Below are 24,117 nucleotides of genomic sequence, written 5' to 3'. Positions count from 1 at the left end.
ATCATAGTGCAACCAATTAAATGTCACTGATAGGTGCTGACAGTTAGCTGAATATCTCCCTTTAACAATGGTTTGATTGAGTTTTCTGTCTTAATAATACAACTATTAATCATATACATTTTTGTTTATCCAGGGCCAGAAAGGGGAAAAGGTGAGTTCATTGAAATGTGTTAAATTGATTTAGAACTGTACGCAAAAGCAGTGTTATTTATTTTCTGTGTTATTTATTCCTCATCCCTCATTCTCTCAGGGAGATGGTTCTGGTCTCGGAGGTCTGGTATGTTTTATCAAGTTTTCTTCTCTACATTATGGAACATGTTAAGTGATAATACTTTTTTGCCACTAGGACATTTCCATCCATTCTCCACTGTCCCCTCTGTATCCTGTGTTAATGTGTCCTCATTGCTACTAATTCAACTTTATTATCTTTATTTTTCACTTTTAGAATAACTTGTAGTCTTTGTTTTGTTTATGTAGAGATTTAGGCAAATCCCTGGACAGTATGATCCTTTCACTCCTTCCAAAGGAGAGAAGGGAGAAAGGGTAAGAATCAACACACATACACACACACACACACACACACACACACACACACACACACACACACACACACACACACACACACACACACATACACACACACACACACACACACACACAATGTTTCCGTTTGTCCATTGTGCCGTGTCTGGAACTACTACTAATTACAAATCAAGAGAGAGTTGGCCAGCTACAGTATATCACACAAAAATGAATGAAATAAAATAAGGTTGTCCAATCATTTTCAGCCAGTCAATCTAAAGCTGGAATTCAAAACAGCTGTGTTTCAGTGTTGTTATGCAAGTTCCATTCATTCATTTGTTTCTTCATTGTGTCCCATGGTGCATTTTCTTATTCTACATTTGAATACAATTTCACCATATTACAATGAGGTGGCATTTACTTTAACTACATTAATGCTGCCTCAATATAGCAAAACAGAATAAATAAACAATAAAAATATGCAGGTAATGCCTGCCAGGTAATCCATTTTAACTGTATCCAATCTCACAACCGTGCTGTGACTGTATGTGTGTGTGGCTTTGCTGTGTATGTCTGTTATTATATTTTCCAGCACAGACCATAATGTTTTAATATGACAGGGGCCTCCTGCAACAGATGGTGTACCTGGGTTGCCAGGACGACCAGGGAGAAGTGGACCCCCAGGTTCTGCCGGCCAACGGGTAACTAAATAAAAATGAATCCTCACACTGACCTGGGTAAAGTTAATCTCATTTAGGTCTGACTCTGAAAATGATATTTGTTCTTTTTTTCAGGGCCCGCAAGGCATACCAGGTGATATGGTAAGACCAACATGAAAAATACATTCAAAACCTTTTCAATGGAGCATCACGTCAGCTGGCTAAAACTTGCTAAAGATCGCTAAATGTGATGTCCCGTCTTTTGCTGCAAATGTCACCTGTTTCCGTTTCCACTGTGGACTTAATAAATAATAAATAAAGTATCAAAACTTCAGCTTAATTCAAGGAGAAAATATGCCAACAGGAGGTATTCATCTGCATTGAGCAACTTTTACTTTGTCCTTTAACATCAGACAGGAAGTGATGTTTTAAATACACCTTTACTATGAGATGGGGAGGAGAGGGGACACAAAATAAGGGGAAAGTATGCTGTATAGATTGTAAAGCCATTTGAGGAAAATGTATGATTTTTAGCTACATATAACATTTATTTCACTTATTGATTCATTTGACCTGGTTTAATAATGGAGGTGACATGCAACAAAGACCCTCAGAATTGTGATTACTGTACATGGTAAGCATCTGGAAACCCCTAAAATTACCATTAAACTTTTAAACATTTTTTTACATGTTTCTATACATATATCAGAAATATTTATTGTTTCATATTTGTTGTATATATCCATCTAATAATCACTCTTCATGTTTCTTTTAATGGCAGGGTCCACCTGGAAGCACTGGTCCAAAGGGACAGAGGGGAGAAAGAGTAAGTCTAACATGTGCCTTTCATTTAGACTGATTGCTTTCTGCTTTCTGTTGTCTGCTGGATTTATCTACTTTTGTGAAAGTAACCAAGAATGTAAATGCTCTGTTGTGTAGGCATCCATGTTTTTGTTTTTTGTGTTTCCACTTAGGGAGAGCCTGGATATGTTATAGCTGGCACAGACGCAAATTTTGTTCCTGGACGAAAAGGAGAGCCAGGATCTTCAGTGAGTCCTCAAAAAAACCTCTTTAGGAGTTTTTCAAACAGTGAACTTCAAGACAACTCAAAAACTAATCACTTCATGTTACAGGGTCCCCAGGGCTCTCCTGGTGTATCAGGGGTCAATGGCGCTCCAGGCCTACCTGGCCAGCCAGGACCACCAGGGTCACCAGGAATATCTGTCAAGGTAACGTAAACGGATTTCAAATTCAAAGTCAAAAGAAAAGCAGAACAATGTGCAAGTGAAGTTTTTATGGGCAGAAACATTTATGGGTTTTAATCCCATGCATCCTGCAATGATGATCTTGTATTATTTCATGGTATCATATTATCATCATGCACTGTCAGCGCGACCTACAGTAATCACTATGACGTGTCAGGAAATTCTTAACCACAGTTGTTTTTATTGATTGCACTTTGTAGGGAGATCCTGGGGAGGTGGGAGCAAAAGTAAGTATAAAGCCTGTTTTCATCCCTTTATGAGTCTTTTTAAAAAGTTGCACTGCAAAAACAATTTTACAGCATAAATACCATGCATCATAAATTGCCTACTTGCATGTAAGGCCTATTTTTAATGCCTCAGAATCAGATGTTACCAGTTGTGAAAAATGAATTGTTTCATTTGTATCTGATAATACTTCCATTATTTTCAAAAAGGGTTTACGTGGGAAGCAGGGTGTGAAAGGAGACAAAGGAGAGTCGGGAAAAGATGTAAGCGCATTGTTGATAAAATGATAGGAAGTCGCAAAAGACATTGCATAACCCAATTGAAAGATAATTCAGAGTTGCCTACTGACAGTGTTTTTTTTTCTTCTCTTCTCTTTGTTTCCTTCTTGCGGTCTCTCACACCCAAACTCTGATATACACGCACACATATTCCATCTACCGCAGGGTTTTGCAGGTTTGCCTGGTCCCGTTGGCATTGATGGGGTGCCAGGGTTACCAGGTCAGAAAGGAGAGCAGGTAAAAGTGTTATTAATAAAATGAAATTACACATTTTGAACCAGTCTACTTAAAATAATTGAATATAAGACTGAATAACTTACCTGATAAATATTCTTATTTTGCAGGGTAAAGAAGGAATTGGCATACAAGGTATTCAAGGTCCTCGTGGAGAGCCTGGAGAGAAGGTACATCGCAATGAACTTAAAAAGAAAAAAATCAACCAGAAATATAGAGTATTTTATTTAGAGTACAGTACATGTTTTTCAAAAGATGTTTGTTCAGTGTCCACAGCGTCACTAATATAATGAGAACAACAGACTAATTGTCTTATGGGACAGATTGTTAAGGTGGAACAGGATTGCTCTGGATGCATTAATATAAAAATCCCATTTTTGTTTCAGTGTTTGAACTGTTGTTTTGCAGGGAAATATTGGCTTAACGGGACCAGTTGGCCCAAAGGTAACAACATTGAAAAGAACATTTGAACATAACAAAAGTCTGTTTATTCTGATTGTGACATGTTTCAGTAAAAATCCCCAAACCTGTTTGTAAAAGAAAATTTGTAATTAATCTTTTAAGGGTGACCGTGGAGAGCAGGGCATCCAAGGACTCATCGGACCACGGGTTTGCACTTCAACATTATCTACTGTTCAATATGACTTCCTGCATATTTTACCCTCAAATGCATATGAATTAACTCCAGCTTAGTCTCATAAGACAAAACGTGTTTACCTGAGGGCGAATATTGTGTAAGAATCAATGATGAAAGAATTCAGAGCCAGTGATTTATTTTTACCTGCAGGGAAAGAAGGGACTCAAAGGGGAGCAGGGGGACAAGGTGAGTTCATCCCACACTCATCTCCACTCTCTCTTCATTAGGCAAAAAATATTTGCTCTATAATTAATATAAAGAATCAGTTTAATTCAGCCAAGCGTCAGGCTAGTAGTTATTTAATTTACACTGGTGTCACACTGGAACAAAAATGTGCATGCATATTTTGTTTGTTTTTTCAGGGAGAAGGAGGAGAGATGGGACCATTAGGACCACAAGGACCCACGGTGAGTGAGGATTACATCTTTTAGAATGTGGCTTAAGTTGACAATATACACATTTTAGCAACTTGAAGTTAACATTTTGAAGTGCTGAGACCAAATATTCCTTAAAATTACTTATAACTTCTATGTATTTGCATACTGGAACATGGCAGCATGTCCCACTAAACCAACATAATCATAATTGCTTCCACTGACTCACCTAAGCATATTAAAATCAACTTTTTAATTCCTTTTTGATTACAAAGATAGGCTGAGGCAGAAGCAATATAATCATTGAGCTGTGACCAAATGGCTGGAAATACCAGCAATACATTATGGTAACTAAACAGACATTTAGATGATGATGATGATGATGATGATGATGATGATGATGATGATGATGATGATGATGATGATGATGATAAATGAACAAATAAGGAAGCCATTTTATTTTATTTTTTTAGCTTTTCAAGATTAGGCTCTTTTAGAGATGGTTATGATTACATACGATCATGCGCGAAATTGTCAAACCTCAGTGGGTATCTTTATCAAATAGGCAATTTCGTCCTGCATCACTGATTTTTTATTTGAGGCAGCATAGTCCTTTGGAAGTGACTATTCCAAAAAAAAGCCGTCATGAGGACCATCTCCGTGTCTTATGTAATACCATTTTTTAATTCAAAAACCTCAAGCTTTGAACATAATGGATAATAAAGTGCTGGTTAACAGAAGAAAGCAGAGAGTGGTGGGTAATGTTTGTAGGGTGTTTAAGAATTTATGATAGCTGGAAGTTAATTAGGAAATAACAAGAGTTTTGTTTAGAGTTGGCCCAAAATATAAAGTAACAAGTATAACATGAAATAGCAACACATAATTCAGATTATTATTATTTAATTTTTATAATTTCATATTATTTGATTTTTCCAGGGGCTGACGGGGCCATTGGGGTTAAAAGGAGATGAGGGTCCAAGAGGAGCCCCTGGAGATCCTGCCAAGGGTGTAAGAAAACAAAAACTCATTTAAACTTAATAATAAAATGAAAGCACTTGATACTCAGTCTTCTTTTTCCCATCACAACAGATAATTGGCCCAACTGGAAAAAAGGGTGCCAGGGTAAGTAACTAACTTTTATTTATCCGGGAAAATGTTTTTTGTGGCCACATGCATCACCGTGGTTCCCATATTTAACACAATTTTTATACATTGCGATTTTGTTGTAAGTACGCACAATCCTAAAATGCACCAAGGGAAGAAGGCTTAAATCCACTGAAATTAATTTTTCTCTATCACAATACATATTCATGACTGAATAAGCAACAATTAAAGTTAGTAGAAGTAGTTATTTTGTTAAGAGTTTAATACTCAAACTCAGCTAGTCTGATTGTCAGTGGCCTGATAACATGATTTAGATGTCGCCAAACTCTGACTGGTGCATGGGCATATGTAACATCAGGCTTTTCCAGCTGAGAGAAACACAAATACAGAAATCTCTCATTTAAAATCACCAAAACTCTCTACCTTTTGATTGTCCACATTTATATTTTATTTCTTCTTGTGCACACAACTTTGCCCCTGATTCCTGGAGGCTCTGTGCAATCCAGCCAGTTAGAATGATAATTCAAAATATATGTACGTGTACATGTTTACCAGTCAAAATAGTGACGCCAGTTCCAGTTGACTATGAGCTCTGGATGTTGTTTTTTTTGTTTCTTTTTTATTTGGATCCATCAAACAAGGTTTCACTCAACCAATAAGATTACTCGTGGCTCCAGAGAAGCTGTTCCTCCCAGAAATATTTCTATATTTACATCTTCATTATTAAAAGGTCTGCACTGGTCTTCATCTGTTGGCCACTGAGCTGCTCGACTACAGACTTGGGCTTTAAGAAGTTGTTGAGGGGGACGAAAGTGTTGCTCGCTGCCGCTGGTTAGGTTTTTTCAATTAGTCCAAAGATTACATTTTTTGTCACAACCTCACATGTATGTCCAAGCTTTTTTCCTTTTATTTATCTTAACTGGCTTAGTATAAGTCAGTCAGCCAGAGGGAAGTGATTCTCTTAATGTTTCATTCTGACAGGACATTGTTAATTAATTATTCAATTAAGATTTTCTCTCATTAGCTTTTGAATTGGGACTGAAGGCTCCACTGAATGGGACGTCTTATAATCTCAGTCCACAGGGTGCCATTTAAAGTGAAGCGTTTTGTTTTGTGTTGTGTGGCATTGTGACAAATCATGTTGATTGACATTCTGTGTATGTGTGCATATTTTCTGTTTGTCAGGGAGACATTGGTCCTGTCGGCCCCACAGGCCCCCAGGGAATAAAGGGTGAACAAGGAAACAAAGGAGAGAAGGTTAATAAGAAATACTGTACATCATGCTTGCATTTTGTCTCTTTTCCTATTAATATAAGAATGGAGTAGTAGAATAGCTGTATATATAGTATGGGTATGATTTGTTTTGATGTGTGCAGGGCAGTCCTGGTTTTGGGATTCCAGGACAGCGGGGACCAAAGGGAGAAAATGGCGAGAGGGTGAGTCACCTGAAAAAGTGGGCTCACTCATGTTCTCATCATATAATACTGAAGCAGAAAACAGCTGTTCATTGCTAATATTTTTTTTCATTCACAGGGAAATGTTGGTTTGTCTGGAAAACCTGGACCAAAAGTCAGTAAAGTATTTTGCTTAAAGCTGCTCTAATCAATACTTTTATATGAGCAATGAGTCAAATGCCTATGTGTGATGTAAAAGCGGACAGTAGTAGTGACAAACCCACAGAACTATCACCTAACCTTGCAGTTATCCTAAATCCTACAGAGGTTTATTTTTAGTATCTTTCAGCTTAGTAGTTTGTCAAGATTTAGCGGTTTTGTTTTCTTGCTCAGTGTGTAAATACTGTAGGCAACTGATCACTATACATTAGTCCCCTAGTTACACAATTTATTTTTTTATTATTATATAATGGATTTTGAGATTTTGGTCAAAGTCCACTACAAGCACATATATATATATATATATACAGTACAGGCCAAAAGTTTGGACACACCTTCTCATTCAATGTGTTTCTTTATTTTCATGACTATTTACATTGTAGATTCTCACTGAAGGCATCAAAACTATGAATGAACACATGTGTGACATGTTAGAATTATGTACTTAACAAAAAAGTGTGAAATAACTGAAAACATGTCTTATATTTTAGATTCTTCAAAGTAGCCACCCTTTGCTTTTTTGATAGCGCTGCAAACCCTTGGTGTTCTCTCAATGAGCTTCATGAGGTAGTCACCTGAAATGGTTTTCACTTCACAGGTGTGCTTTGTCAGGGTTAATTAGTGGAATTTTTTCCCTTATTAATAAAAAAAGCAAAGGGTGGCTACTTTGAAGAATCTAAAATATAAGACATGTTTTCAGTTATTTCACAATTTTTTGTTAAGTACATAATTCCATATGTGTTCATTCATAGTTTTGATGCCTTCAGTGAGAATCTACAATGTAAATAGTCATGAAAATAAAAAGGAAACATTGAATGAGAAGGTGTGTCCAAACTTTTGGCCTGCACTGTATGTACAATATATATATATTACTGAGGTTGTTACTGAGGTTGTTAAACAGATGTCCTTTGTTTGTCCAGGGGCACGATGGCTCCAAAGGTGACAAAGGGGCAGCTGGGTTATTCGGCAATCCTGGAGAACCAGGATTAAGAGGTAAAGATGTAAGTAAATCCTGTGTGGCTGTTGAAGCAATGATACAAGTTGTTTGTACAATACAGCACAATTCAGATGTGTGAAAACGTTATGTCAGGAGAAAGCTCATAGAATTAATTAAAACATAAGACATAGGGATAAACGTTTGGACAAGTCAGAATATACTGTATGTGATATGTACAGATAAAAGGATATATTTCTACTTGAGCTCAGGAAAATGTATTTAAATGTAAAATTGGTGACCATGACTTTGTGTGTAGGGTGCATCGGGAACTAAAGGAGACCAAGGATCTAAGGTACAGTCAGCATGTTAACGTGATGCTTCAGTTTGTTTTGTTTCTCAGGAGGTTAGCTACTTCCATGATGATTTACAATCAATACAGTCTCATACTAGATTTACAAACTTTAAGTTATAATGTTGTTTTGTCTTTCACAGGGTGAACTAGGAGCACCTGGAGAGCCTGGTGAAAGAGGAATTAGGGTATTTATTTTTAGTTTTCCTATACTAAAGGCAGCAATATATAATACACATAAACATAAATAAACGTACATAAAATACCCCCATAACAACAACAAAGACAAAAGCTTTCTTATAAAAACATACATTCAGAATTTTTTTTTTATGAAGTTAAAAATCTGCGGTGATTGCATGTCTGACTAGAAGGCCGTTCTACTCACCATCTGTGTCATGGAAACAATCAGATGAGCATCATCAACAGATCTTTGAGTTCACTCTGGAACATGACTAACAAGTCAATGATTGGTCGAAACTAAATGCAAGTCTGCTCATTGGATCAGATGTTCAGTGTGGTCAAAGACATTGGACTTGATTGGTACAGCGTGCACAGGACACTCACTGCCACTCCATATGCCAACCACGTCACTCTATGAGTACATTTTTCATATAACGCATTTTTTTTTGATTTTCTGTGTTTTATATTGCATTTCTATTTGTCTTCATTTCCAACCTCTATTTTCAGGATTCTAATTCTGAAGGGTGCCACTTCTTACTCTATCTTTTAGTTAGCTCCAAAATGTCTGCCAGAAATGGGGCGATGCCTGCGACCTAGTTCAGGCAGTCAACTCGAGCTGCACTGCGTACACACACGTGACATGCCTCATTCCCCGTATCATTTACCAAACACACCCCCCTTACTTTGATGGTCTATTTAAGCTGCACAATCTCCCCATCTCTGCCTTGTCGATGCTGCTGCTGCGCTGCACCTGTATCGCTGCCTGCTTTCAGCCCCACCACCACCACCCCAGCATCCACCTTTAGGCTCCAGCCAGGGGGAAGCTACTTTATCATCACTCCCCAATATCTCATGTAAACCCATACTGCGGGGAGTGATGAAGTCGGAGTCTGGCCACCAAACAAAATTTTTTGCTGTTATTACAAACATTTAAAACGTGAGTTGTCTGCCAGAACTCCTGCTGAGCAAATGTTCAATCACGTTGCAGAAATTCTATGCACATTTGCTCATACATTTCATTCGGCATCTTTCATTTTGTATCTACGGTACTTTCAAGGCTTTTGACATAAACATCAGTACAAGGCTGTATGCTCTTTTCAACTCCTTTTTGATAATGTTGATCAGGGTCCACTGGGGTTACCAGGGCGACCAGGGGACCCAGGAGATAAAGGAGATACTGGGATGCCCGGCCCGCTTGTAAGTTCTTTGAATTTCATTAAAAGATAACTACGCATTGAAAGAAATAGACTTAAACCGTTTATTTTACTTAGTTTTTTCTGTGGACATTTCATGTCTCCATTTGAACCAAACTTTCCTGTCAGCATAAATCACTGGAATAATTAATCATGAACTGCAATGCTTCAAGATAACTTGTGATTTTCCTTTTTTTTGAAGGGGACTGATGGAAAGAAAGGCGACAAAGGGGAGCAGGTATTGTTTGAATTCACCGTCTCTCTCTTTCTCTTATTGATGAGCATGTTGATTGGTTCTTCTGTGTCAGTCACCCTCTTCACAACCTGCTATACGTCTGTGACTTCATGATTCCTATTTTGATAAGTTCACTAATTAAGTTTGGCTTTGTGTGTGTGCCACCCTTCAGTGCACCTACTGTTTTTTTCCTTTTGTGTTACAAATATGGGTTGTGTCTGTGTGTGACATGTTAGATTTTTAACTGTGTTGTATTGTGCTCTTCTTTTGATCGTGCTGCCGCTGTCACAAAGGGAAAACCTGGACCTCCGGGAGAACAAGTAAACAAGCCTCTATTATCATTTTTGACAGCTTCTCATCAGGACATTCGTTGTAACGAAGCTCATGAAGAACAAAAGAAAAAACACCACTCTGCCATAAGACCTTGGAGAATGAATGTATGTTCTCATCTGCTGAAATTGTTTATCAATTAGCAAGTTAACTTTTTATTTCTGATTTTGTCCTTCTAGATTGTTGTAGACAACAACATACTGACCAGAGTGATTAAGGTAACTTTAAGAATAACATGCTTTATTTTAATCAGTTTATTTATTTATTTTTCATGAGGGAATTGAATTGTACCTTCTCTCCTCTCTCCTCTCTCCTTTATTTTCCTTTCCTTTCCTTCAGGGTGAACCAGGAGAGCCTGGTGAGCCTGGTTTGAGAGGAGAAACAGGTGTGCCTGGGCCGAGAGTGAGTATACTATCACATGTCACAAAGATATACATGTATACTGCAAGTTGAGATGTACGCTGATCACGGCTACCATAGATAGAGTGCAATCACTCAAAGTATCACATAGAGCTCAAACAATCAGTCCATTAACGGATAAGTTAATTGGCAGAAAATGAAACTGCTACAATTTGGATAATCAATTCATTGTTAAAGTAATTTTTCAAGCAAAACTGCCAAATATTCTCTGGTTGCAGCCTCTCAATATATGCTGGTTTCTCTGTGTAATATGAGACTAATTTGAATATTTTGGGGATTTTGACTGTTGGTCACTTGAAATAAGTCATTTGAAGACCCTACCTAGAGCAATATTTAATGTTTCATGAATAAAAAAATTAATATGCAGATTAATTGATTATGGTAGCCAAACTTATGCTTGTTTTTTTTTAATTCAGTATTTGCTTGTGTTCAGTTTGTTGTTAGTTAAGGACTCCTGTAATTGTAATTTCTCATTATATATATTTGTTCTTCACTTTCTTAGGTGAGATTGCTTCTATCTTCTTCTATTTTATATTATTTTATTTTATCGTTACTGTTGTCTTGACTTTATTGTGCAAATTAAACAAATTTAATTTAAATTAAACAATAATGGTTAATTGACAATTGTTAGCCCCAATTACATTAATTTATTTATTAGTTATAGTTGGTATTTTTGTGTTTGGTAGGATACTTTAATAATTAAGCTTTTTTGAATATTCCCAATATTTGAATATTTGTCTCTCTCCACAGGGTCCAGAGGGGAAACCTGGATTACCAGCACCATCTCTGGTATGTGTAAAAAAATCATAGTTTCAAATCGCTTTTATTGTGGTAGTTTCTATCAGGAGGACTTCCATTTGTTAAAAAAAAGTGTGTATGTGTTGATGTAAGAAACCGTTTGCTTTGCAGGATGGTTCTGAAAGAGATGGACCAGGGAAACCAGGAATAAAGGTTATACTAAGAGTTTTACTTCAATTATCCCAATTAGCCCATCCAAATTTCATTGAGCTTTGGACATTTACAGTGGAACTTACTCACCAAATATTTTATAATAATTGCAGGGTGACCAGGGACAGAAAGGAGAGCCTGGTCTGGTGAGTGCACCAATGTTTTTGGTAACATTATTCTGTTCGTACATGGTAAACTCCCTATGAAGAAAAATGATTTGCTCAAACATTTGTTGTATGTGTGCATGTGAACAGAGGGGACATAAAGGAGACCAAGGACGGTCTGGGATAGCTGGAATGCCTGGTTTACCGGGAACTCCAGTGAGTATCACTCTGATTTACAGCGCCTCTGGCTGAAACATTACCTATCCATTAGGGCTGCACAATATGAGGAGAATATGCACAATGCGATTAACGTTGTTGAATATCACGATAATGATATTACTTGTGATAAACAGATATTTAAGTGTTCTCAGTTCTGCATTTCCGCTGCTTTCGGTATTTTGCTAAAATGCAACAAATGGACGAAAGGAAATAATTTCCAACACTCTTTATTGAACAAATTGAACATTGAATTGAACATGAAAGGCACCACTAAAAAAAAGAATGACAGTCACATTTTAAAGTGCCATTTTCTGCTGATATTTTTTCAACTAACACCAAAAATCTCTGGAGTGTCTGTCGCAATGAGTCGCAGCCTGTGTATATTTGCGCCAGTTGATATTGCGATGGCGATACAAAAATGATATATTGTGCAGCCCTACTATCCATCCTTTATACATCTCTAATGGTGACATTAAAGCCAATATAATGTTATAATGTGTTGTTTTAGGTGTGTAATTAGCATGCACTTTTTGTTTTCCTACCATCATAATCAATCTGAAAAATTATCTTTTTATTTCCTCCGCTGTACAGGGACGACCTGGAATTGATGGGAAGAGGGGCCAGCCAGGAAAAGATGTGAGGAACATTTTCATCTGACAATTACAGCACAACAATGTGTGATACCCACGGGATGATTACTTTCATGCTTAATATCTGTGCTATTTTGATAGTTTGAAATTGTTCAGATTTTCGAAATGTGTTATTTGTGGGAAAAATTCGTATTTTCTTTTCACAGGGAGAAATTGGGCTGAAAGGAGATGACGGCAAAAAGGTCTTTTTTAAATTTATTGCAACCAACTAAAACATCTATGAGGCTATTTTTGGAATACACATGTTAACATTCCTCTCATTCCAGGGGGACAAGGGAGACGGGGGTGCAAATGTAAGCGGTTTTGCGATAAAACAAATAAACATTGTTTATGAGAAAACTGAGCAACTTTAGAGTGTTTTTCTTCCTTCACAGGGTAAAGATGGTAGTAAAGGGGAACCAGGACCTCCAGGTTTGCCTGGTAGGCAAGTGCTTGTCACATCCGAGGTACATATTACTACCTGCGTTGTTTATGATTTATTAAACGGGGAGGCTGATTTCTTTTTTCCAACCTCTTTTAAAATCAGTACATTTAACTGTATATTCAGTGTTTTATTTATTGTAAGTGTCAGCTTGGCGCATTTCTGTTTATTTGAGATTCTGAAAAACACCCAGACCTGCCTGGCAGCTTAGACTTTTTTTTTTGTCTCAGGGTGCCACCATTGATGAAATCCGAGAAGCATTTCCAATCCCGATGGGTCCCCCAGGAGCTACTGTGAGTTTGATTCTTACACAGAACACGCTTATGAATATTTAGCTTATGGCACATTATTTCAGCTGTTGCATGGCATAATCCATATTTATCCTGCACGATATCTGAGTCATCATTCAGCGATGACTGTAGTGCTTTTATTGTGGGTTGCAATGAGTCGTGCCATTATCTGCAAACAGTTACAGTGTGGCGAGCTTGATGTCATGCATTGTAGATGCATGTTCCAATGTCTTGCTCCTCTTTTTCTTTGTGTTCAGGGTTCACCGGGAACAAAGGTAAGATGGTAATTGGGTTCATACTGAAACTGAGTTTAATAAAAACTGAAATGTTGGCTCTGTAGCTCATTTGTCTTTTGTTTGCAGGGAGATAAAGGAGAAAGAGGCCTTAAAGGAGACACGGTAATTTGTATTTGGTATCCCTCAAAAACATATGTATATGGAAATTACTTTATTTTCATTTGCTTTAATGTCTTCATAGGGTGATGCTGGAGCTCCTGGAAAATCTGTTGAGATGAAGGTGAATACAGGATGTAGTAATTCCTCCTCTGAGATACATGGTCTCAATTAGCATTTTTGACCAGTATGTTTTTCCTCTTCCTTAGGACATTGAAGTGATGTTTGAAGCCTACGGCATAAGGGTGAGCTCTGAGCAATACATCATATACATTTTGAGTTTGATAGAATTTGTATGCCAGTTTCACCTTCTCAATAAAACCTATTTTTCAGCTGCCTTTGCTGAAGGCTTTGATTGACCGGCTGCTGCAGGACGGAATAGAGGAGCTGCTTCATGTGCTCAGCACCTCCAAGAAAATGAAAGAAAACACAGAAACTCACACCTCCAACGTCATCACTGAGTACACAGTACGTACAGTAAACTCTAGGTAACAAGTCTGCGAGAGTAAAAGATTTCATGCCATATTGTGGCGTATGCCACATGGGATTATACATACATAAATTTTTACAAAACATCAATGTTTGCAGAACAGTAAACTGAACCCCCATGCATTCACTAAATAACTTTAAATACTTTTAACTCTCATCAGTCAATTTCATGGTCTTGTATCTTTTGTGTCCTTAGAAAGAAGATCACAAGACTTCCACAACAAAGGGCAGTAAAAAAACAAAATGATAGTTGTATTCTATTTGTGTTGTCTCAACAGAGTTCAGTGAAGTTTGACCTCACCAGCCAGCCGCTGAAAGAGTCGGACACCATCCAGGGCCCTGATTTAGATGGACAGCTTTCTAAAGAGTCTCTGACCATTGTAAGTTACCTCAAAATCTCCATCTTGTGGCCTTGACCAACTGCCATGCTTGTTTGCAAGCCATGATGTCTCTCTCTTTCTCATGGGTGGGGCAAATGCTCTGGGTGGGCAAAGCAGAGAAAGGGGGGGTAACCTTGCCCCTTATGACAACATAAGGGGGAGATTCCAGATTCGCCCATGTGAGCTTACTTTTTCTCAAAGGTGGAGCAGGATACCCAGGGCTCGGTTTACACCTATTACCATTTCTAGCCACTGGGGGACCATAGGCAGGCTGGGGGAACTCATATTAATGTTGAAAAACCTCATAAAGTGAAATTTTCATGCCATGGGACCTTTAAAAAATCCTTCTGTATGATGAGATTATTAAACCTGTTTCCAAGACAAATCATTGTGTCTCCAAGAGTTTTGATTTTCAATTCAATTCATTTTTCAGGTTATTTTTTATACTAATTAAGTAATGTCTTGATTCAAGATACTGACAGAAGATTCCTGAAACGAAAAAAGTATATACCAGGAACAAGAAGTTTCTAACCCCTGTCCTCAGATATTTTTATGTTTTAAGAAAAGTCCTGAAGGCTCAATAAAGGTGTAAATACACAGAATTGTTTTTTTCAGGAGACAAGGTGCTGTCGGCCCATTCATGTTTAATTATACAAACTCTAGCAACACGTTAGAGAGCGTGTTTCATCAGGGTCATCTTACAATACATTACAAAGAACAAATTTTAATAAAAGTATAAAAGAAAAAACAAACAATCTTACACAAACCACTCAGATTTTCATCCACTGTATACAGTATATCGCCACTAATATGCTTTTACTCAATGCTAATAGTCCAAATCTCTCGCTTTCACTAATTCTGTCTTTTGGTGTGAAGGATCCTTTAAATGAAACAGCAGAGGGTCCCACTGTATGGAGCTTCACCACGCTGAACGGAGAGCAGGAGCTCGACCGAACTGAGACACAGTTGAAGGGCTCCAGTGGGAAGCAGAGAGTATATCAGCACAGTGACGGAGTATCTGCACTCAAAATGAATCGGACTGTAGTCAATTCTACTTTTAATTATAATACGACCCAGGAGGTAAGGACATTTTACCATAAAGTATGCCAACTTTAAATCTGTAATTGAATATATTTTGTTTCTACAGAGATAGTTTAAGATCATTTTCAGCAACATGGAATTAAACTTATAGAGTTATTCATGAACACAGTGGGATCTTACTGTCTCACATTTCTGATGACGTTTTCCATGACATCAAATAATAATAATAATAATTATTAATAATAATAATAATAATTATTATTATTATTATTATTATTATTACTATCCTTATAACCAAATATAATAACGTCATAGCAGCTTTCGGTCTCTAACCTGTGGCTAGCTTTCAAATTATGTAAGGAAAAACAATGGTTGGTCATGTTTTAGTAAAAAAATGGTAAGTATGGAAAACCTCAAATGTCAGACAAAGTTTGTTTTGTCTAGCATTTATGTTCTGCTGATTAAAAATGATAAAAAAAAATTAAAATGTGCATGTCAGACGGTTTCAGAAACTGTGGCGGTTCTCCTCACTCAGGAAGACTCCCTGAAGAAGAACTCGGGACAAAAGAAGAAGAAGGTAAAGCTATCATGGACATCTTATCATCATCATCATCATCCTCCTCATCATCATCATCTGTAATCATTAATGACTGGGTTTGCCCCTGACTGATCAAAAACATGCATGAGTATTGTTTTATCTGTTATATTCAACATAAAATACTATGTTAAGGAGCGTAGTAGTATTGCATGTTTTAGCTCAACCTTCCTACCTTCCAAGTATTAACTGATTTCAGTTAATGTCACTAAAGTATGAAAATCAACTTACAGAGTATAGTTCAGCACTTTCATAAAACATTTAAAAAGACAACAACCGATGAATACTGTCATGACCCAAAGTCAGTGGCTGTCTGGAAGGAAGGACATCAATCTAGGCAAGGCAATTTTATTTATATAGCACATCTCATTGCAGGTAAAGTAAATGTGCTTGACAATAAAGTGCATACAGCAACACGTTACAACAGAATATATTGGAATCTAATGAGAAAATTGAATAGATTTATGGAAAGCCTCCAAGTATATTTGATTTGTAATGAATGGGTTGATACATGCAAAACCGCCAGTGTGGTCCTATACAAATAGGTCTAAACCTTTTTGGTAACTTTAACACTAAGGGCTCCTACACATCTTTATGTTAAGCTGTTGTATTCATGTTTGATATTCATTGAGTACTTATTACCCTCTTAAATATCTCCCTCAACTTACAGTATCAACCTCGTAGTTTCATACTTTTATCATCATCATCGACGTCTGAAGCATGAGAAACCTTTATCTTTTTTCTCTCCGACTGTGAACTTAACCAGGGCAAAGGAAATAAAGGACGACATAAGAGGCAGAGACAACGCCTGGTAAATGTCCTTGAAGGGGTCCAAACTAAACCTAAAAACTTAACTTCACTTCTGCCCCAACTAAACAAAATAAAAACCAACTAACACAGCCATCTCACCCTGCAAAATGTAAGCACAGACTTCTGACACTGGCTGTCGCTAACATGACTTTAACATAAACATTTTTTTATGTAGAAATAACTTTTAGTACTTAAACATCATAAAAATAATCATAACTAACTTTTTTTTTTAAATATAACAAACTAATTACCATTAACCAGTTATTGTATAAATGGTGTGGCTAGTAAAACTAAAAGCATGCATTTGTTGATACCAGCATTTGTTTGATAATGGGTTGCTTTGTAAACGCTTGGCATTGTTCTCTTCCAGCCACTGACACAAATGTTAAATTATGATATGTAACAGAATCCTCCTGTAATTATTATCACTTCTTATTTATCCAAAGACAAGTGAGGAGGACACGCAAGAAGAAGAGGAAGAGGATTTTTATAACGGCGAAGAATACGGTTATGAATACGAGGTAGGCAGCTGCTGCAATGAATGACTAATTCATGAACTGTGGGAAACTTCAGTTTAAAGTGTTGATTGATGACGTGGGGTTGTTACAGATTTGGAGCGTTGTCATGGTGGGTGGCTTCTTGCTAACAGACCTGTCAAACTCATAATCAAATTAGGTTATTATTTTTTTAAATAGCAGCATCTCATCTATGCCCACACTAAGCACTGGAGAGAGTTGATTAATGACACACCCACTACCTGAATTAATCATTAAGAATAAATTACTTTGTCATTACAGCCCACTGCATCTGCTCTTTGCGTCATCCACTGGAGTATCTGTAGGTTGTAAATATTTAAAAGTTGTAATGAAATTATTATTTATTTTTTAACAGGAAAAAGTTTCCTCAGATTACCCTGCGACCTCTCAGGAGAGGAAAGACAACAGACAGGTAAACTTGCTTCAAACAACATGTTCTCATCTGTTTCAGCTGGATTGGTAAAAAAAAATGTATGATTCATTTTTGATGTAAAATATGTTCCATGTTTGTATCATATGCAGCTTGAAGTTCAAACAGATGCAATTCCCCATCCAGTGGATAAAAAGGTGTGGCATTAATAATTATGTAGCACAGATGAAAATACAAAAAGTGATTCACTGTTGTAAGACGGTATTTTGATAGAAAGTAAGGAGAGACACCTGAGCTTATGAAGAATAAGAACGTAATTATGGTGTTTTTATCTTTTTGTAGGAGGAACAACCCACACACAGTCCTGCCCAGTTAGAAACGTTGACGGGAACCTCCAGTTATCCTCTAACATCCTCCACAAACAGACAAATAGATGCACAGGTAATCTACACTCAATGCATGATGTATTACACAATTTTATTATTTCGCACTTTGTTTTTAACAAGTACACAAACACAACCAAGAAACAACAAAACAGGTCAAAAACCCCTCATCCCAATACGTCCACTGATATTCAGGGAATAAAGAAAAATTGACCATGCATGCTAAGAAATGCTTTATCTCCAGTGTCCATCGCGGGCGTACAGTATAGATGAAATGTCCAGACAGGCTGAACTTGTTTGCACACTGACTCAGTGTGGTGACGAGTGTGATTTAGAAACTTCAAAGTTCAAATAAGCTGTATATAGAGCCACACTCAGAGCACATAAATCAACACATACTACTAAGTCACAGTCCATTTACTTTATGATATATCACTAAGGGACCCCAGTTAACAAAGTTACAGTATGAGTCAGATGAGGAGTAACCCCACCTTAACAAAGACAGCAAACCACATCATTGAGCCAGTTCTTAAAACAAGGAGTGGAGGTATCCTCTCAAATTAAGCTATAACCATACAAAACATTAAAGCCTTTTGGGTCTAACAGGGGTTCCCTATATTTTTAGTAGATAATTATGTCACATATAAATACCAAATTGAACAAAACCTTTTTAGTAGTAAATCTGCAGTTTTTAGGCATTGATGGATGGGTTGTGTGTGTATATATATATATATATATATATATATATATATATATATATATATATATATATATATATATATACTGTATATACTTTATATACTGTGTATGTATATATATATATATACCTTTTCAATTCAAATGAATGTGAAAGTGTGTCCAAACTTTTGACTGGTACGGTATCTCTTACCTTCACTCTCACATTCTTATCTCTCCTTTTATTGTCAATGACCAGGATGAAGTTTCACTTCCTACACCTCCCATCACAACAGATGAACCAGACAAGGTAGAGCTTTGATTTGATTTGAAAGACTTGAATCTTAACTGAATGTTTCTGAAGCCCCTCGCATGTCTTGGAATGCAAATCTTTTTTATATAAACTTAACACAAGACGCCTGAAATCATATTTTCTTCTTTCTACTTCCTATGAAATTTTCACCAGTGCTAAAAAATGTGCACATGCTTGTATAAGGCTAATGTGAATACAGTGGGAATGAAAATAAACCATCATAGGGACATTACCAAGCATGAGACAGGACAGCATTTCTGAGCAGCATGCTTTTAGCATGATTTCACTAAAGCTTACCTGAATGGAAATGAGCTGAAATAGTAGTCAATTCCAGAGAGTTACTTTTAATACTTGTCTCTCTCTCATTTTTTTAAACAGGATGTCTCTTAAGTCCCAAGAGACTGTGACTATAGAGTGTTAAGCATTCATAAGATAGCACACACTACATGGAGCGTGTGAATAAACTGTGAACTGTTTTGCTGATGAGGAGCCCTGAACCTGAGGAAGGACTTCTTTCCACACAGAGACGAAGTCACTGACCCAAAGCTATGGCCAAAGTTCATATCTTGTATGATGGCTTTTATTTCAAGTAGCACTCTATAGAAAATCAGGCACTGCTGTTAAATTATCAGAATTTTTTTCTCATGTCCGGGTTATTTTCATTCTTCACTTTGTTTAAAGTAAACCACAGTGTAGCCTTTACCTCATCTACAACTACTAATTTATTTATTAAGACAAATCTGTAACAAATAAATATCACATCAGATAAAACACAAAAACCTTGTGCCAACAATTTTAATAAATTTACTTTTGACAAGTTGTATTGAAATTTTATTTATTGTTTTTATTATTGTGTTTTTACTTCACCGAACACCTTTGAACGCCAATGATATTACTCAGAATGTAGTGGCATATAAGCATATCTGTAGCCAGAACAAACCAATTTTTCACTGGTGAAAATGTTCTGTTATTATGTTGTTTTGTCTGTTTAACCTCTGTGCATGTATCCTTCAGTAAAAAAATTTCAAATAACTTTCTAAGCAAGTCTGTGTCTTTCTTTTTTACATTTTTACCCTCTTTTACATCAAAGCACACACATTACTACAGCTGTTTGATAGGAAGCATCAAAATGATTGTGATAAATTTGCTCATGAGGAGTTTTGGGGGGGCTTGACAGGTGCCTCAATCCCAAATCAGGGTGAAGAAAAGCGCCCCCTGGCCTGACTCCATGGTAAGTGTCACCTGGTTATGTAGACAGTGATTAATACTAAAAATGGCAGTAGTAATCATTTTTATATTGTAGGTGTTCATGCCAGGTGCCCCAGGTGGAAGAAGTCGTTTCAACGAGGCACAAAAAGTAATTTTGTCCAGTCTTCAAAATTTAAACTTCGTACATGTGACTCAGATTGCATCACATAAAGTATGAAAATTCAATTTAATGATCACTAAATGTGGCCCATATATGACACTTGCCCCCTTCATCTTTAATTTCAGCATCTTTCCTCTGGAGCTCAAGGTTACAGCTGGAATGTAAGTCCGTTATCAACGATAAGAAATAAGTATTAATCCAAATGAAGATGGTGCAACTTCTAGATACATTGGTTTGTCATAAAACGTGTTTCTCTAGCAGAAAAAGCAAGAAAACTCTGACCTTCAAACACACACCAGGAGGCAAAGGCAAGAACGGAGGGAGAGGCAGCGATACAGTGATACAGAAACACAAGGTGGAGGAGAGGAACAGACTGAAGCTGAAGAAGTGGAGGAGCGGGAAATGGAACAAGAGAAGGGAGTGGAGACTGATGGGTATACAGAAACAGGCCCTGATCCAGTCTACGGGGAGGAGGAGAGGAGTGGAGACTATGACTGGGAGACAGAGGAGGACATTGATCGAGAGAGGGGAAGAGAGGAGGAGGACCTGGAGATGGAGAGAGAGAGAGAGGAGCTGGAGATGAAGAGAGAGAGAGAGGAGCTGGAGAAAGAGAGGGAGGCCGAGCTGGAGTTGGAGAGAGAAAATGTAGAGAGGGAGAAAGAGCTGGAGAGAGAACAAATGGAGAGGGAGAGAACAGAGCAGGAGGGGGAGAGAGACTTGGAGAGGGAGAGGGAGGAGTGGGAGAGGAGGAGAGCGGAGATAGAGAGGGGGAGACAGGGGGGTTATGATGAAGAAACTGGACAGCCATACCCGTACCCTCCAGAGTATTTTTACCTGAAGGTAAAGGCTTAAAGTATTCATAACATGCTCATCATTATGAAATACTCAACTTGTGTTCTGCACGTTCAAAAGAAGGCAGAATAAATGTCCATTAATGTACTCCACATGTCTTATATAATAGGGACAACCAGGTGAGAGTGGAACACCAGGACGAAAGGTGACTAATGATATTTTAAATATTAAGATAAAATGTTACGCCCTTGTGAAGCCAAAGGCACAATCAGAAATGTTATAAGGTAAACATTCCATGTTGATGTCAGTTACTCTAATATTACAGGACTTGATAACAATAAAACAAAATTGAGCCCGACTTAATGTAATTTAATACACAAAAACGTAAGCGTTTGAATTTTAGCAACACTAATTTAAAGGGTCAGTTCACCCAAATATCATAAAACATTGTTTTTACTTAATGTACCTACAGGTATTTAGTTGTGCAAGAGTTTTTGTTTCATTTGGCCAGATTTGAGTTACATTTCTTAGAGATTTCTCTGGAGTTTAGTTTGTGGTGGTCGGAGGATTGAATAATTACATTTAAACATGACTAAGAGTCTACAGTCATGCTAGCAGCTAAGTGAGGATACAATATAGTGGTGCTTTGAGCTAAATGCATGGTCACAATGACAATGCTAACATGCATTCAGCATGTATAATGTTTACCATGTTCACCATTTAGTTTAGTGTGCTAGCATGCTAACATTTGCATTAAAGACAAAGGCTGATCCAGGCTGATGGGAATACCATTAGTTTTTGCAGGTATTAGATCCTGAAACTTATACATGAGCACATCAAAATCAAAAACTATCTGCATGGGTAGACACCACTAGAATTGAGTGAGGCTTTTGTACTTTGGGTGAACTCACCATTAAAACTGAGCTACATTTATGGCCGGTTAGGTCAGTTGGTAGAGCAGATGCACATAAATAGAGGTTTATTCCTCGATGCAGAAGGTCCACGGTTCGAGTCCGACCGGAGACGGTTTTCCTGCGTGTCTTCTCCCCTTTCATGTCTGAGCTCTCCTGTCATTAAAGGCGGAAATACCCATAAAAACTGAACCGCATTCCTCCATTTCCAGGATTTACTGAGTCACTGATATCTCACTGATTATACTAATTTAAAGCATCGTTTTCATCATTCTGAGATCACTGTACAAAAACGACAGTCGCCACACGAAATGTGCCACCAGTTCATAAAAATATCATCGCTGCTCTCCCCCACCTACCCCCAGTGTCTCAGCAATGACATCAGAGCTGAGGGGGAACTGCTCTGCCAGTTGAGTCTAGGCCTTTGATGTCATCTTCTGCTCTATTTCTGTTTGACTGTGAGACAGTAGATTAAAGCAGACATTAATAATTCCCCTTGTTAAACATGCTGACAAGTCTGCTTATTCTTTTGTGTGTGTTTTTTTTTTTTATTTCAAATTCCTCTGTGTTGGTTTATTTTGGCTCATGAAAAACAATGTGCTGAGGCACACTTTCTAACTGAAATGTTTATGTCCACAATTTTAAGGGGGAAATTGGTGAAAATGGACAAAAGGTAAATATTTATAAGCTGTTATTTGTTATTTTAGTTAGTAACAGTGAAATCTGGGAGTTGAGATTTTATTTTAAAGGAATGAAATATCTTATAGATATGTTTGTTTGTGTTTTTAGGGAGAGCCAGGCATTGGCCACAGAGGTCCAGAAGGCCAGGCTGGTCCTCCGGGACAGAAGGTGAAATTTCAAGCAAAACAATACAAGCAATCTCTTATTTATAACATCCCTCTAAATCAATTAATCCCCGCAGTCTTTCCCATCGTGTTCTTGTTGATTGACTTTGCTTCTCATTGCGGTTTTAATTTAGCACATGTAATTGGCTCAGTGAGTCATTTCAAATTGTGTTTGAGCATTTAAACTGATAAAGGAAAGAAGGCCTTTATTTGAAATCAATTATTCAAAGGTAATAGAATAGCTGAATAATTACATTTCATTAAACAAGCGACATTTAACTGTGTGTTTGTCTCCCAAACATTTCATTTGTGTCTGTTTTTCTGTCCCTCTTCCTCTTTCTCTTTACCCCAGGGTGAACCAGGTGAGCCAGGGCCTCCAGGTGCTCAGGGCATCCAGGGTATCCGTGGTAGCGCAGGCATGCAAGGCTCCCCAGGCCTTAGGGGCCCCCCAGGGGACCCAGGAGAGCCGGGCAGAGAGGTACATCATCATATAACAACTTACAAGTCACCATTTAGCTCGCTTTGATCAGGAAAAATTAAGACAGTGAAAGCGTGTAAATAGATACACAGAGAAGGTTGTGTTATTGGTTTTTAAAAGAGACATTCAATGATTTTATGTGTTGATGCAGGGGGACCGGGGTAAAAGGGGGAAGAATGGATCACCTGGAGCTCCAGGACTTCGAGGAGCAGCAGGACCTCACGTACGAAAATAAGCTGTGTCCGATTTTAGTGATCTGTCATCATCTGTCTACTCTAAAAGAAGTACACATATAATCTGATACACTTGGCAATAGTTTCCTGAAGTATGACTAAACATCTTTAAATAAGGATTTGATTCTGTTTTATCATAATATGATATAAGGGACATTTTATCTTATTGATTGCCAACTTGAAATGATGTGTAGTCAAATTTTCTTACCCTACCACTGCATCTCTCTAAAAAGGGTCCTCCTGGTGTTCCTGGAGGAAAAGGAGAAAAGGTACTCTATATACGTATATATGTATATATGATATTTGAGTAGCATTTAC

The 24,117-nt window shown here is 37.5% G+C and overlaps 1 protein-coding gene across 1 annotated transcript in view; it reads left to right on the top strand.

Annotated features, from left to right (window-relative positions):
• col7a1l (collagen type VII alpha 1-like) overlaps positions 1-20,204 on the top strand; it is a 59,227-nt gene extending 39,023 nt beyond the window's left edge. The window contains exons 29-81 of the mRNA XM_039791002.1: positions 134-151; positions 251-277; positions 478-543; positions 1,143-1,223; positions 1,317-1,343; positions 1,963-2,007; positions 2,156-2,230; positions 2,315-2,410; positions 2,647-2,673; positions 2,881-2,934; positions 3,115-3,186; positions 3,294-3,353; positions 3,592-3,627; positions 3,748-3,792; positions 3,971-4,006; positions 4,183-4,227; positions 5,131-5,202; positions 5,284-5,316; positions 6,484-6,555; positions 6,675-6,734; positions 6,832-6,867; positions 7,832-7,912; positions 8,165-8,200; positions 8,341-8,385; positions 9,503-9,574; positions 9,773-9,808; positions 10,099-10,125; positions 10,315-10,353; positions 10,475-10,537; positions 11,306-11,344; positions 11,465-11,506; positions 11,617-11,649; positions 11,758-11,823; positions 12,418-12,462; positions 12,623-12,658; positions 12,743-12,769; positions 12,851-12,922; positions 13,128-13,190; positions 13,445-13,462; positions 13,550-13,585; positions 13,665-13,703; positions 13,789-13,824; positions 13,913-14,047; positions 14,347-14,448; positions 15,325-15,528; positions 15,989-16,066; positions 16,851-16,895; positions 17,341-17,415; positions 17,786-17,842; positions 17,953-17,997; positions 18,143-18,241; positions 19,118-19,168; positions 19,550-20,204. Coding sequence (XP_039646936.1) covers positions 134-151; positions 251-277; positions 478-543; positions 1,143-1,223; positions 1,317-1,343; positions 1,963-2,007; positions 2,156-2,230; positions 2,315-2,410; positions 2,647-2,673; positions 2,881-2,934; positions 3,115-3,186; positions 3,294-3,353; positions 3,592-3,627; positions 3,748-3,792; positions 3,971-4,006; positions 4,183-4,227; positions 5,131-5,202; positions 5,284-5,316; positions 6,484-6,555; positions 6,675-6,734; positions 6,832-6,867; positions 7,832-7,912; positions 8,165-8,200; positions 8,341-8,385; positions 9,503-9,574; positions 9,773-9,808; positions 10,099-10,125; positions 10,315-10,353; positions 10,475-10,537; positions 11,306-11,344; positions 11,465-11,506; positions 11,617-11,649; positions 11,758-11,823; positions 12,418-12,462; positions 12,623-12,658; positions 12,743-12,769; positions 12,851-12,922; positions 13,128-13,190; positions 13,445-13,462; positions 13,550-13,585; positions 13,665-13,703; positions 13,789-13,824; positions 13,913-14,047; positions 14,347-14,448; positions 15,325-15,528; positions 15,989-16,066; positions 16,851-16,895; positions 17,341-17,415; positions 17,786-17,842; positions 17,953-17,997; positions 18,143-18,241; positions 19,118-19,168; positions 19,550-19,561 — 2,937 coding nt within the window. The 3' untranslated portion in view covers positions 19,562-20,204. The remainder of the gene's footprint in view (positions 1-133; positions 152-250; positions 278-477; positions 544-1,142; positions 1,224-1,316; positions 1,344-1,962; positions 2,008-2,155; positions 2,231-2,314; positions 2,411-2,646; positions 2,674-2,880; positions 2,935-3,114; positions 3,187-3,293; positions 3,354-3,591; positions 3,628-3,747; positions 3,793-3,970; positions 4,007-4,182; positions 4,228-5,130; positions 5,203-5,283; positions 5,317-6,483; positions 6,556-6,674; positions 6,735-6,831; positions 6,868-7,831; positions 7,913-8,164; positions 8,201-8,340; positions 8,386-9,502; positions 9,575-9,772; positions 9,809-10,098; positions 10,126-10,314; positions 10,354-10,474; positions 10,538-11,305; positions 11,345-11,464; positions 11,507-11,616; positions 11,650-11,757; positions 11,824-12,417; positions 12,463-12,622; positions 12,659-12,742; positions 12,770-12,850; positions 12,923-13,127; positions 13,191-13,444; positions 13,463-13,549; positions 13,586-13,664; positions 13,704-13,788; positions 13,825-13,912; positions 14,048-14,346; positions 14,449-15,324; positions 15,529-15,988; positions 16,067-16,850; positions 16,896-17,340; positions 17,416-17,785; positions 17,843-17,952; positions 17,998-18,142; positions 18,242-19,117; positions 19,169-19,549) is intronic.
• The last annotated feature ends 3,913 nt before the right edge of the window (positions 20,205-24,117 follow it).

The sequence above is a fragment of the Perca fluviatilis genome, chromosome 23, assembly GCF_010015445.1.
Source record: "Perca fluviatilis chromosome 23, GENO_Pfluv_1.0, whole genome shotgun sequence".
Taxonomy (NCBI): domain Eukaryota; kingdom Metazoa; phylum Chordata; class Actinopteri; order Perciformes; family Percidae; genus Perca; species Perca fluviatilis.
The sequence above is the reverse complement of the archived record's forward strand: the minus strand, read 5'-3'. Positions and strand labels throughout refer to the sequence as shown.